At 40.7% G+C, this 15,329-nt stretch overlaps 2 protein-coding genes across 2 annotated transcripts in view; both read right to left on the bottom strand.

The window, feature by feature from the left end:
* Positions 1-18: 18 nt before the first annotated feature.
* Positions 19-2,372, bottom strand: LOC118411413 (zinc finger protein 525-like). Its single transcript, XM_035813684.1, has 2 exons — positions 2,330-2,372; positions 19-1,905 (listed from the first exon to the last, which is right to left on the bottom strand). The coding sequence occupies exon 2, from the start codon at positions 1,888-1,890 to the stop codon at positions 805-807; it is 1,086 nt and encodes a 361-aa protein (XP_035669577.1). The 5' UTR covers positions 1,891-1,905; positions 2,330-2,372; the 3' UTR covers positions 19-804.
* Positions 2,373-3,902: 1,530 nt separating this feature from the next.
* LOC118411855 (zinc finger protein 91-like) overlaps positions 3,903-15,329 on the bottom strand; it is an 18,445-nt gene continuing 7,018 nt past the window's right edge. Inside the window, exons 3-4 of the mRNA XM_035814342.1 lie at positions 7,663-8,120; positions 3,903-4,851 (exon numbers count right to left, since the gene is read on the bottom strand). Coding sequence (XP_035670235.1) covers positions 4,169-4,851; positions 7,663-8,120 — 1,141 coding nt within the window. The 3' untranslated portion in view covers positions 3,903-4,168. The remainder of the gene's footprint in view (positions 4,852-7,662; positions 8,121-15,329) is intronic.

Genomic DNA, 15,329 nt, shown 5'->3' on the forward strand with positions numbered 1-15,329 from the left:
TCTAATACTTAGATGTCAAGAATATGATGTATACTAGTATACTTTGATATCTTCACATACATAAACCTAAGAAAATATTTGGGTGCACCCTATGCACCCACAGAAAATAATTGGGTGCACAGCTCCAATTTTGGGTGCACCTGGGTGCACATGCACCCAGTATTTCGAGCCCTGGCACTTAACAACAACTACACATTAAACCTTGTTTACCTGGATGTCTAACCTTTATACATGTAAATCTAATACTACACCTTAAAGTTAAGTAAAACCTCTAATTTCTAAATGCTACACCTAAAACCTCAAATGTGTTTTTTTTATCAATCGTGTACCCAGACATTTTTAAACACTGTGCACAAGCCCATAGTGGTCACACATGTACAGCTTCTCTCCAACTGGAACATGCTTGGCTATGTGTTGGACTGTTGGTCCTGGTGGCCTTGATGGCTAACAGAAAACAAACACTGCTCACACTTGTGTATATGGATTTTCTCCTGAATGTATTTTCGTGTGGACTTATAATCTGTCCTGAACCCACACTGCCCACACATGTAAATGTAGGGTCTCTCACCAGAGTGCTTAGACATGTGAGTAATCAAGTCTGGGTTCCAATACGTGTAGTAGTCACACTGGTCACACTTGTGTGTTTTCTCTCTGGCATGTATCTTCATATGGCTTGATAGGGTAGATCTGTAATCTGTTCTGTACCCACACTCTTCACACATGTAAGGTTTCTCACCGGCGTGTATACCCATGTGTTCTTTCAGAGCCGTGCAGTAGTCGCACTGGTCACTTGTACAGTTTCTCTCAGGTATGTATCTTAATATGACTTGATATGGTAGCTCTGCGAGCTGTTCTGTACCCACACTCTCCACAAATGTAGGTTTTCTCACCAGTGTGTTTAGCCATGTGCTTGTCCAAACTCCATTTTCTATCCGTGTAGTAGCCACACTGGTCACACTTGTACAGATTCTCTCCTGTATGCATCTTCATATGACTGAATAGATCATCCATGTAAGCTGTCCTGTACCTGCATTTCCCACACGTGTAGGGTTTCTCACCAGTGTGTGTAGCCACGTGCTTGTCCAAACTCCATTTTTTATCTGTACAGTAGCCACACTGGTCACACTTGTAGGGCTTCTCCAATGTATGTGTCTTCATATGACTGGATAGGTCATCACTGTAAGCTGTCCTGTACCCACATTTGCCACACATGTAGGGTTTGTCATTGTTGTGTTCAGCCAAGTGTTTGCCTGAGTCTTCTTTTCTGGCTGAGCTGAAGTCACAATTGTGCGGCAACTCTCCTGTATGTATGTTCATGTGCGTTGACAGGGCAGACTTGTCACCTGTTCTGAACCCACACTCCCCACACATGTAGGGTTTCTCAACGGCGTGTTTAGCCATGTGTATTTCCAATTGTACTTTCAGAGCCGTGCAGTAGTCGCACAGGTCACATTTGTACGATTTCTCCCCTGAATGTATCTTCATATGACTTGATAGGGCAGACCTGTGCCCTGTTCTGAACCCACACTCTCCACACCTGTAAGGTTTCTCACTAATGTGTTTTGCCATGTGCATGCTTAAGGTCCCTTTGCTTGCCGTGCAGTAGTCACACTGCTCACACTTGTATGGCTTTTCTCCTGTATGTATCTCAATGTTTGACTTGATATCTGTCCTCTGCCCACACTCGTCGGATTTTTCTTCAGTGTATTTATCCACGTGCGCGTCCAAGTCCGTTTTTTGCTTTTTTGCTGCATGATTGAATGACATCTTACATTGGGAGAGGTTGGACTCATCAGGCGATATCTCACTTTTTCCTATGGCAACATCTGTAAGCACCGGACTGTTGCATTGCTTGAAAACTTTGGTTGGAGACCCATCGCTTGCTGCCATATCTTCCCTGATGAGCTGATGTGAAAAAAATACATGTAAGAAAATGACTTACTTGATTTACATGTAAGAAACTACCATGGGGTTATGCACACAAGACACACTGGAAATAAATTCTTATAACTGGATTGGAAGTTAGGCAGAGAAAGGTATATACAGGAGATTATATATAAACTAAATACACAGACGAATATACAATCCAGGCTTGGGTAGGAAAATCGTCCTCAGCTACCCTGGTGCTTCAACACCACCTGTATAAACTCTAAGTGCCCAGTACTGTATCATCAACCCCCTTCCCGTTACTTTTTTTGGAACGACCCAAATGAAGGCATTATTGCCCCCCTCCCACACACAGATCAACAAATATTCTAAATAACTATGCGACGTGAATGATTATCTATGATCAACAAATATAGTTGTGTCTTGGTGATCAAATGCTCACCTTTAACTGATCCTGGACAGACAAAAAAACGTCCAAAATAGTACATAAATAAACACATCGACAGGAATCAAGATGGCGGATAGCAGGTTGGGATATTGACAGATGTCAAAGGTCAAAGCTGTACCCAGATCTTATACCTTATTATCCAAGTCTCATCGCTCGGTGGGGCACATCACACCAGTCGTACAGAACAACTCAACGGAGATTGCATTCTAATAAGGGTTCGCGGTGGCGAAATCTGTTTTGTTTTTCTCGGCGTCTGTGGGTGTCGCCATGTTGTGCAATTCCGGTGCCCTAGATATTGATGACACAATTCTGCTTGTTCCCTGGACACATTCTTTACAGGAGTGTATTTAAACTAGAACAGCTGATTCTCCTTTCCAAATTCTTTAGTATTCAGGATACAATGTTGTGGTACGATACGCCAAAACGTAGTTACTCAAGCAACTGGATATGGTTTTGGAAACGGTTTCAACTGCTATCCCGCAGTTTTCGTCAGTCACAACTACTTTTTGGCATACTGGAGTACATCTGTAATTAAAGTGTTGCTTTTTAAAAGTTCTTTTACTGACCAGACGGAAGGTTGCCTACCATACTACAGTACCGATGGTACATGTACCTTCACAGAAGCCAGTATTAATATTTAATAAATGGATTATAATGGATTATACAAGAAAACTTCCAGGCTTTCATTTCCCTTTAATTCAGCGACTAGTAAAGATTAATACATGTAGTTATATTTACTTATAATATACTTTGTAGAACTACTTTTGTTATGATACTCAGCAGTTGCCATTCACTTGCGCACCTGCAATTATTTTTTGTTAGTTTTTTTTTTTTCTTATTTCTCTATTGTTTTATTACCTTCAGTTAAAATAGTTTATCTTTGATAATGATAAAAACATAGGGAAGGACCCGCAAACACCCTGATGGTCTCCATCTTCCCCTGCACAAGCCAATGCATCTTGAACATAGTTACTGTATACATGTACTATTTAAACATTGTATTTCTTTAAATATGTTAAAAATCAATAAAATCAAATTACATTGTACAATATTGCCACTAGGCGCAAATGGTACCAAACAACCACTACAACTAATCTGATACTACAGGCTTGCCTCCTGTACATACATTTTAGAATAAGAGAGCTGACCGAAGCCTATCTGCTGTACATGCATTTCATACGAGTTTTTTTGTACATCTTATATACATAAAGCCTCTTGCTTTCTCACAGTGTTTGTTGTGCAATTGATAAATGGTTACACTGGTTATATTTGTAGATGTGGCTTTTCTGCTGCTTGTCTCTTTCATACATCTTGGATACTTAATAAGCTAACATATAAGACTTCTTATCTTCATGGACATAAAACATACAAACATACAGATTTTATAAAAGTCCATACAGCTAGTATTTACATTATTAATTACAAACTAATCAAATTGACTGATTTATCTGGATAGAGCACTTGACTCGGCAACACTGTCATCTGTTCTGAAAATTCAATCCCCACATGTAAATCTTACTCTTCAAGCAGAGGTTAGGCTCCGGCTGTTTTTTTTTTGTTTTTTTTTGTCGTTTCTTGGTGTCTGCTTGGAGTACAGGGTTTTCTATCCGTCATGCGACTCGTGCAATAGTAGCAGTGATTACACTTTTTTATGTATCATCTAATGTGCTTGGTCAGTTTGACAGCTAATCTGTTGCTTGGTCAGATTGACTGCTTATCTATTGTGTATTCACACTTTTCTGTATCTTCTCAATTTGCTCGTTCAGGTTCGACTGGTTATCAGTGGTATATTTCACCTCACCTCACCTATCCCTTGACCTTCTAGTGGTATATTTACACTTTTTTATGTATCATCTTGATATGCTTGGTCAGGTTTGACTGGTTATCTGTAGTGTATTCACACTTCCCACACATGTAGGGTTTCACACCCGTGTGTTGGACCATGTGCCTGTCCAAGTCCCCTTTTCTGGCCGTGCTGTACTCACACAGCTGACACCTGTGGTGCAGTTCTCCGGTATGGATCTTCACATGCTTCCTAAGGCTCGACCTGTCCGCTGTCCTGTACCCACACTGCCAACACAGGTAAGGTTTCACACCTGTGTGTTTAGCCAGGTGTGCATCCAGGTCTCTCTTTCGGACGGAGCTGTAGTCACAATAGTCACACTGGTGCGGCTTCTCTCCTGTATGTGCCTTCATATGACTCGCTAGATGAGACTTGTAGCCTGTTCTGAACCCACACTCCCCACAAACGTAGGGTTTCTCACCGGTGTGTTTCGCCATGTGCGTGTCTAAGGTCGATTTGCTTGCGGTGCGGTAGTCACACTGCTCACACTTGTATGGCTTTTCTCCTGTATGTATCTTGATGTGCTTGGTGAGGTTAGACTTGATGTCTGTGCCATAGCCACACTCCCTACAAATGTGGGCTTTCTCTTCAGTGTAGTTCTCCATGATTGTTTCCAAGTCCTTTTTTCTAGCGGTAGAGTTGTCTCGCTGGTCACAATGGTTGGAATTTTCTCCTGGAAAACAGTCATATATAAGAAAATGCCATTAGATACAAATTACCTTCTTTTTTTTTGTATCACGAAGCTAATATAAGGTTCTTATAGGACAACATTGCCATAAAAGTCTGATCGCGTGGTGATCCTACACATAAAGACAATATTTACATAGGAGCGATTGTCACCAACAAGTATTTGGGATAGTTAACATGTCTATTGATTTATGAAACGTTAACAATATTTTGAATGACATGTTATATGTTGTGTATGTTATGTGTCCAAGTGTTATGTGTAATTATTACTCCTGGAAGAGAAAATGTTGCAGACTGTGATAAGCTGTCAACAACTAAAGGAGTCAATAAACAATAAAAGTCTACATCAGATGCCTTCTGTACTTAGCTGGAGTCTTTCCTGCACCCAGTCGCACAAGAATGAACGCGAGTATTGGCTATTGTGTGGACTGAAGTATGTACATTGCTCTGTTAAAAAAAGTGAGGAGAGGGGGTGGAAGAGGCTGGATTGGAGGGGGTTAAGGGTTCAAGCATCTGGATTTGGAACTAGGGTAGGGTTTTAAGCAACTGGATGTGAGCAATTTGGATTTGAAACTAGGGTAGGGACAAAACCTGATTTTACACCTCTTCCACCCCCTCCACATTTATATTTCAATTCTGGAACAGCCCATTTGGGTATTTGGCAGATAGAGGGGGATTTGATAATTTACATAGGAAAAGCAGGCCAAATGGGCTTGAAATAGGCAGGGCGGCAGGACTTGGGGCTGAGTTGAAGCGTTAGGACTCAGGGGATAATCAGCGTGGAGTGTCATCACTCCCCTCTACCTCTACTTTCAGGAATGGCACAAAAAGCATATGTTATAGACAGTAATAATTTTGTTGCCCCCCTCCCCACATAAAACCAACCAATATCTAAGAAGTTTCAACACTTGTTCTACTATGTACGAGCGCAGTTATTTACGTACTTTACCTTAATTTTCTTGGCTATCAAACACTCACCTTTAAGTAACCCTGAACAGTTAAAAACGTCAGTAATACGTCAAGAAGTGACCAAAGGACACATCGGCAGGAATCAAAATGGCGGATAGCAATACGTGTTTTTTTTTGGTGTAGGTCAAAGGTTATACTTCATTGCAAAATGAGTTACCTGATGATCCAAACCTCATCGTGTGAAGGCGCACATCACAAAAGCCGAAAAGAAACTATTCTCCAAGGTAGGCCATGTTGATTTGATTACATGGATGACATCAACGCGCGCATTAATTTTCGGCCCCTTCCAAAGTTAACCAAAAAAAAAAAAAAAGCTAAATCGTACAAAGCAGCTTAAAAATAACCAAATACATGCCGTGGATTGCAAACAGTTAACATATACTACTGTAATATAACATGACAGAGTCAAAGGAGATTTGAAAGAACAAATATTAAAAGAAATATTGCTTGCTATACTATATTCTATGTGTTCAGTCATTTATTCAACCTTCCTGACCACTTTGATTTCATAATGAAGGAAAATTTTTTTTTTGAAAACTTTTTTTATTCGCACGCTCGCATAAGCTTTTGGATTCCCAGAGGATGTCATCCATATAATCAAATAAACATAGCTTTATGCAGATTTATCAGTTGCATAAGGCAATATCAACAGCACCAAGTTCAAAAGCTGGCCTGACAGTGTCCCTAGGACAACGGGTGGCTTGTGCACTTCCTAATGCATGCCCGGCTTTTGATCCAGGCACTTTTTGACACTGGCTAATATTGACCAAAGGAGGCGTTATCAAGTATTTGGATCATGAAAACTACTCAACTTACAACTATTGTATTTAATTATTGACACACGACATTTTCTGTCAAATTAATTCCTTTAATTTCAATCACAAAACAACTTAACAAGGACTTTATTTGCACAAGTAATGAGATACCTATTTCAAACACCAGTGGTAAATATCAACATTTGGCAACTACTTTTAGGTTAATAGAATTCAGAATATAGTATATATTACATGTATATTGAAGTTGGCTCTACAACAAAGTTTCTGTAATTTATACACCATTTGACATCCGATATATATATATATTAGCAACTATCCCCTTTCCCTTCAAATGGATACTAATAGTACAATACTAAGAGCTAATACCTGGAATTTGCTAAGGTACACAACTTTAAGTATAATCATACTGAATTCATTATTTCATATTTGACACGAAACCCTCCCTGTACAATTCACAAAAATCTTAGTTCAGAAACAGTGATGAAGCTTGCTGTCCCACGGGCACATTGTACGTGCCACTTGCAAACAACCACTACTACTTACACAGATGATGATGAATCCTTGCACTACTAGTGTAGCTTCTTCCCTATACATGCATTTCATACAAGTATTGTCATACAGCTGTTCCACCTAGTCTAACCAGTGCAATAATGATAAATACATACATGCTTTCTCACATTGTGTGAATCCATGCAATTTTTGGTAACGTCTCAGAGGCGGTGCTATTATTTCAACCTGTACACAAGACTGAATGTAGCTGCAAGTCATTTCGCAACTGCAGATGCAGAATCCATTGAATATTGATTTTGATTTGATTCAGATCTCCTTCTTCCTGGAGTCCGTGCGAATGATTTAAATAATCGTATGGCTGATACTAGATGGAGGTTCACCAAGCCTCCACTCAAGTGATTTGAAGTGAAGTGAATCGCAAACTCCACATACAAGGTCACACTTGTGGGGTTTCTCTCCTCTATGTAACCTCATATGACTTGATAAATTAGAGCTGAAACCAGTTCTAAATCCACACAACACACAGACATATGGTTTTTCACCAGTGTGTTTTACCTTGTGCAATTCCAAGCTCCATTTTCTATCTGTGCAGTAGTCACACTGGTCACACTTGTACGGCTTCTCTCTTGTAAATACATGTGTCTTCATATGACTGGATAGGTCAGACTTCTCAGCTGTCCTGTACCCACACTTCCCACACATGTAGGGTTTTGTGTCTCTCATGTGTTCAGCCTTGTCCAAGTCCCCTTTTCTAGGTGTGTTGTTTTCGCACTTCGGTCTGACTCTGGGATGTACCATGTTGATGTGCTTGGTGATGTTTGACTGGCAATGTGTCCGGTATTCACACTGCCTGCACAGGTAGAGTTTCTCGCCATTTTGTTCGAACAGGTGAAAATCAAAGGTCCAACTAATAGCCGTGCTGCAGTCCCACTGGTCGCTATTGTGGATCGTTCTTTCTGTTGGAGACTCAAAGTCATGGCTCGTTGCCATACCTATCCTGCTGTGGAAAACAAACAAAAAATAACATTGGAGACAATTTTTTTGTGATATGATGCTTTCTGGAAGTTAAGGGAAAAGGTCTATTCTCTACTAAAAGTAAGCAGATGTTACAGCGATGGCTATAGTACATAAATAAATGCAGAAATGGGCTATTCCAAAAAATAAAGGAGAATGGGGGGCGGAAGAGGTTGGATTGGATGGGGGGGTGGGTCAAAAATGTGGATTGGATAGGGGGTTGGGTCAAACAAATGTGGATCGGATAGGGGGGTTGGGTCAAACAAATGTGGATCGGATAGGGGGGTTGGGTCAAACAAATCTGGATCGGATAGGGGGGTTGGGTCAAACAAATCTGGATCGGATAGGGGGGTTGGGTCAAACAAATCTGGATCGGATAGGGGGTTGGGTCAAATAAATCTGGATCGGATAGGGGGGTTGGGTCAAACAAATCTGGATTGGATAGGGTGGTGGGGTCAAACAAATCTGGATCGGACAGGGGGGTTGTGTCAAATTTTGTTGGGTCATATTATTGTCTTCTTAGTTATAATATAGTCTACCCGATCCTGTATGGAACCCAGGGTATCTATTACTATCAGTTTCCATGATGAAAAAATCTTAATACTAAAAAGCTGTATGAAATCAAATTTGACGAAATATTAAAAAGCACAAATTTGAAGACAAGTGAAACAAGAGGCAAGTAGTCTCCTGACTCGAACCCGCGCTAAACGTGGGTGATCACCAGATCACAATCTAAGCACCGTTATATACAAGCATGTATAGCTACATATATAAACCGCTAGCCAAAAGCTGAGATCCACTGGCATGGTCAGTTTGGCGGAGCTTGAACCCCACTGTTACACTATTCCTCCTTTTCTTTTTATGAGATTCATCCTTGAATCTCCAAGTTTGATATCCCTGTGTGGTATAAATTCTTTAGCCTTTTACTAATGTTAGTACTCACAGGGTCGTCATGGGAACCAGTGAAACAAGAGTTCGTAGACCTCAGGCCTGCATGAAATATATTGGGTGTCTGTAGACCTATTGTGTATTTTTTGTCTGCGGTACGTGCTTGGAAAAGTGAGCTTTTTACCGTGTTGGTTGTGCACCATGAAAAAGTCTAAAATTCCATTTTCTGAATTTGTAAGTTTGGACATGGATGAACATTACTTATTTTGGATTTCTTAAGTACATAACCAACCACAGTACCTTGAAGTTGTTGAGACAACTTTTTGCTACTTTTTTTTCTCAGATGGCCCATGCATTTATTCTGTCACATGATATATTTAGTACTGATATCTTCCTATTTCAATGTACTGACCTGATGCAGCTGCTAAGTCTCCTTGGTGTGTATTCTTCCAATGACATTCATTTAAGATTCATTTCTGGAGTATTATATCACTTGACATTGGAAGGTTCTTTGCATAATTTCACCAATGGTACTTAGTACAGTAGTTCCATAGACAATCTCACTGTGGTAGCCCCCATGCAACAGCAACAGTTAGTCCCCAGGGTGGTATCATATTTTCATTCAATCTGACCAACCCAACCCACCCGCAGGAAAGTCTAACCATAAAGATCGCAGTTTTTTTTAGCTGCACGTGCACGCTGTCATATTGAACAAAATTTCATTTTTTGTTTGCTTACCACTTCCAAGTGATTGAAATTCAAATAGTATTTGAATTTCATAAGAAATACAAGTCCCTGACTACGTTGCTGTTTCGCTGACACTTCTGGTAACTTCGACCACAAAATTTTTGATAAAAAAGGACTTTAAAAACCCATTCAAAATTGAAAGAAGATCCCTTTCTTTCAGTGATAACTTGCTAAGTTATGGCTACGCACTGAAATAATCACCTAAACCCTGACTCCGGCTGTCGGGGGCCCAACGCGTTCTCTTTATACGCAGTTTGAAGTTGTCGGGGACTCCCACTGAGCCTACGGGCATACACTTCGGAGTGGACGGGAGAAAATTTGAAGACAACGGGACTACAACGACGGGAACTCTCTTTACATGGGGCTCCCGCTCTCGCCAGTCCCGCTCTCGCCAGTCCCGCTCTCGCGAAAACCGTAATGTAAAGTGGGCCTAAATCTCTTCTAGTATTGAAGCCAAAGTTAACAGCAGAATTAATAATCAAAATGTCCTTGTCAATCCCATTTATAGATGGCAAGCTGCTGGCAATGGAAACTTTGAAAAGTTCAGAAAACTGTTGTAGCCAGAGCGAACAACCGGCAAACATCCCCCAAAACCAATGAGCAGTTGCTTTAAATAGAAGGGGAAAACAATTTCATCATATATTTGCAGTGACAAAATGCACCAGACGATACTTAACAAAGCCTCCACCACTTAACCCTGCCTGTACTATAGATTTAAAAGCAGGCCCAAAAATCAAGTGAATATGACTGGCCCAAAATTACCTGCATACAGTATGGAAATGGCATCACCAAAGAAACACAGGAAAAATCATACACATACCTTTCTCCTATGCTTATGCTCTATTCATTTCTCCTCCACTTTAGAAAGTTGTATCTTCTTCTGTTTAACCATGATTGCCAAACAGGGTAAAGGAACTTGTACCAGAACTATATAGTTTATACAGCTGTCAAAACACCACAAAGAGTAGAAGCAAACTCAAATTATACCTAACCAGTATGGCAGGAGCTGTAGCATCATCTGGCAGATACAAAGTAACCCAATACATTGAACGTGACCTACATGTACGCCCCTGCAAACCAGATGACAATTACACAAGTAAAGACCTATCAATCAACCCAAACCCTGGACCATAATCTGTTTTAACAACCAAGCAGATGTTAGTGGTCCTGAATCCCAACCAAGAAAAAATCAGCATCAGCCTACAGTATCAAGTTCATGAACTAGGAAGCCCAAAATCAAACCTGACCGCCAGGACACTACCAACAATTCATGTATCAAATAGCAACACAATGGCGCCTTGCGTTCCGGAGATACAGCGCGCGCCCCGTGCCCGTACAAAAGGTAATCTGGAATGTCAAGTTCAAGCACCAAGGGCGCCAAAATCAAAATTGAGAATTATTCAGCCACCGCCGACACATGTGCCATATATCATCGCGCCCGCACCAACCGTTCAGAAGATATAACTCCGGAAATACCCCTCCCGGACACAAAATTCGACCTGCCGCGTCAAGTTCAAACGCGACAGGGCCCAAAGTCAATCCTAGGCAACAGGCAATAACCCCCCACCCATGCACCAAAAATCGTGGCAATCCCGCGTATCGTTCTGGACACACAGCGCCAAAAGTGCCCAAAAAACACAAAAAATGTCACCTGCAATGTCAAGGTCAAGTGCCAGGAGGCCCCAAATCACACCTGAGTGTCAGGCCACCACCCCCAACCCACGTACCAAAAATCGTTGTGCTCGCATCATCCGTTCTTGAGATACAGCGCCCTATATCCCCAGCTTCCAAAAGTTCCCACGCCCGTGAAAACCATACCTGCATACATGCAGGTAACAAGAGGCGAGTAGAAACAGTCTATTGTCTCCTCAGTCTACTGAGATTCAAACCCAAGCTGAACCCGTAGCGCCAGATGACAATCCCTGAGCACCGTGATTCTTTATCTCAGAGCTGGGGTGCTTGAACCCCACAATACGACCAACATTATGCAAGGTAGCATGTGTCACTCATGTCACGCATGCTTTTACCCTGGGAAAACGCAGACTCCTACGAGGCACGCAAAGTTTACCGATCCCTACAACACGCACGCACGGGACACCCGCCGCCTAACACCCGCCGGCCCTCGTACCAGCTGGCCCCTACTAACACGAGCCTCTTTCGGAAGCGAGCGATGTTGGGGACCGTAGCGTAAGTAGGGCCAGCTGGTAGTGGGGCGGGTGCATAGAGGCGGGAGGGCGCGCGTTAGGCAGGGGATCGGTAACTCTTATTTGCGACTCTTATTTGCGAAGCTTCTCGAGCAGGTTTCCAGGGTAGCATGCTTTGTGCATGTGAATTACTTCTTGCAGAACTTTGGATTTCTTATCCAACCTCTGCTTGTAGAGTAATCGTGGGTACATGAAGGTCTTTTGAAAGACGTTCATAATTATTATTGCTTTTCTTGTAGCCAAAAGATCACAAGCCTTCACGGAACTATGTGTCTGCAGCTCAGCACAGTAGAGTGAAATGATGGTTTCATCGCTGCTATGTTCCAAAAACTCCTTGGCTATAATGATTTTTAATAGATTGATTGAGGACATTTGGATTTATGTGAAACAATCACCACACTGATCACAAATAGATATTTGTCCTGGGTTGTTAAAATTCTTGGCAGCTGTCACTCACTGAACATTTTAGAGATGTGAATTTCAAAGTAAAACTATTGAAAATGAAAAAGAATATCATAATACTTTGCATCCTGAACACTCCAAAGTTACTTAGTCTGACTCTGAGTCTATCTTTGCCTGATTCCCTTCTAATGCCTCCACAATTTTACAAGGTAGCGACATGATCCAGTAGAGGAATAGCAAATCTATCAGAAGACAAAAGCAGAGAAGAGATTAGCACAGATTAAGGTCAGCATAACAATGGAAGTCACTACAGGACAAAACCTTTTGCCAACATCAGAGGAGTCTCATTAGCATACAATCAGAGATGATTTTCTGCCAAGTTCATTTATTAATGTGAGGTGAATTCTGCTGCTGGCAAATCAGAGAAATTTTAGGTCAGAAAAATAATATTCAACTTTACAGCGATACCAACTGGTTGATAGGAGAGAAAATGTCCCCCTTGGACTGACTTGGTTGAACTTCGAATCCGTTCCCTTCCAAAGAATGACCTGACTCTGACTGCTGGAAGCAGTCCCTTCTACCAAGGAGATAGACATTCTTTCCAAATTCTTTTTCAACCTCCTTGCTTCTACTTCTAGCTTCCTTTGCAACCTTCCACAGGTGTTGATGACTTCCAGTAATTTGCAAGTTTTGAGCTTTGAGAAGGCACTGGTACGTCTATTTTTGAAGTTAAATCAAGGAGGTTAAAATTTGATTTTAAGCTGCTTGGTCCAAAATCCAAATTCATCTGAGCAAATTTCCAGGACAAAACTTTTGGTGAGATTGTGCTTTATCAAGTTTATGCCTCTTCTTTACATGTTCAAACATTTCTATTGAGCCCCTAACAGGAACATTTTTCAGACTTCTGCCTCCCATGTACTTTTTGTTACTTTTTCATCGCCTTTTCAATGTATGTAACATTAGCTGTCAAATAAACAAAGATTCATTTTCAGCAACTAAATTATCTAACATTCCTTTAAAATACCGGTACCTACATGTACGTATGATTCCTTCTCAGTTCTCATCACTGAGTATAACCACAGAAGACAAGTTTGGTGCAAAGAAGAGCTCATTAGAGAGTCACATAATCCCTTACACTAATCCCTAATCCTAGAGGCTAAAGTAAACAATTCTATTCTGATTCAAACCTGCCACTGGCTGCCAATGTTTACTTTGCTATTGTTTCATGAAAAATGCAAATTAGTCTTCTGTTTATTTTCTACAGTTTTGGATGCCAGGCTCTAAGAATCCCAAGGTTTTCCAAGGAGGAAAAAAATTCAATTGTATTATTATTTTTTTTTCCTTTTAGACAGTCATCTCATGTAAACAATACATTTGTCTTGCGACCAGAACATCAAAACCCACCGAAACCTTGGGACTTTCTCTTCTGCATCTGTGATTATGTTTTGGTATAAAGAAACAGAGCTTGCTTGCTATTTCACTGAAATACAAATTGTGTAAATCATGGTTTTCAAATAGTGCTGTAACTAAACTGTAATTCTTTTCTCAAATAGGACATCAGACATCCACCAGTAGCTAAACCTGCATCAACTAGAAAGGCTACATTTTCGAAGAAAATGCAGGATGTTTCCGAAGCAAAAAGCAAGGAATAATCACAAGAAAAAAACAACTGAAAATGCAGAATATTTTCCAGCGGTTTTCAGGCCCCAATCATTCCAAACTTCTACAGCTATTAGGGACACAATCAGTAATATTGGATTCAATCAAAACAGAATGGCAGGTGTAAACAGAATTCTGCCAGCCATTCCACCAAACAGCCTTGATGAAAGCTGGTTGGTTCCACTCATTCCACATAACTTCACAACTGCAGAAGCTGATAGAGCTTTGTTTTGATAAGGGATTTAAAAGGTCGAAGGAATTCATTACCACAGCTTTTGTCAACAGTGAACAAAGAACTGTTTACTTTGATCCTGCTCACTGCCATCAAACATTTAGCATTACTAGTCCATAAATACTACAGACTTCACCATTCAATGTATTACATGTACTTTGATAAAATGATATTTGCTGCTGTCATGATTCGATCTGCCTCATCAAATCATTATATATAACGTCCTTGGTACAGAAGAGTACATGGTGCATATCCAGACTGACTTATTCAATCCTGACTCATATTGGGAAGAACCCCCACTTTTTCTTGAGTGTGGTGGGACCTTTTACACTGCAAGGTGTGGGTTAGTGGGAAAAATCATGACCCTTTACTTGCATCCGTTTCTTTTTCGATCAGCATTCCCACTGATAAAAAAAGGTCACGATTTACCCCACCAACTTCTGCTCTAGAGTATGGATGTCCTCAAGCTCGTTCTGTCCAAAGGGATGTCCCTAACCCAAGTTAGGTAGTCATTATGACCCGAGTCAGTGAGTGATCAAAGTGAGAAAAAAGTCATGTAAAGTTCCTTACCTAGGGCTCAACATCAGAGCATCTCAGGACAGGAATTTGACCAAGCCTATCGTTATGATAGATGATACCACATGAATCTCCTGAACTCAAACTTAATAATTTGCCATCTGATTCTGAACATGTATAGGTGTACTTATATTCAAAATACAGTAAATTAATGGCCTTGCAAATAGTTGCATCTATTAGGTAAAGTTAGCGCTGAGATGAGGACTTCGAGGTATTTCTGAGATCTACCCACACCTAAGTACTTTTTTCTTTCCTGTAACTAATATGTATTCTAAGAACTAAGAAATTGCCAATCAAAGAAAATAATAAATAGCTTTGTTACTGCTTTCCATATGACAAATTCTTTTCCTGCAGAGTAGTGCAAGTAAACTTACTCTGGTACTAGTGATGCTGCATTAGTATTAAGATTATGCCCTTGTTCCAATACCTGCTACAGGTACCTGCATACTCTGCATACATGATGAAATTGTATTTTGATGACTTAGTC

This window comes from Branchiostoma floridae, chromosome 3 (assembly GCF_000003815.2).
Source record: "Branchiostoma floridae strain S238N-H82 chromosome 3, Bfl_VNyyK, whole genome shotgun sequence".
NCBI classification, from domain to species: domain Eukaryota; kingdom Metazoa; phylum Chordata; class Leptocardii; order Amphioxiformes; family Branchiostomatidae; genus Branchiostoma; species Branchiostoma floridae.

Excerpts from the sequence above, each read along its gene's own strand:
- LOC118411413 (XM_035813684.1), bottom strand. The coding sequence starts at position 1,890 with ATGGCAGCAAGCGATGGGTCTCCAACCAAAGTTTTCAAGCAATGCAAC.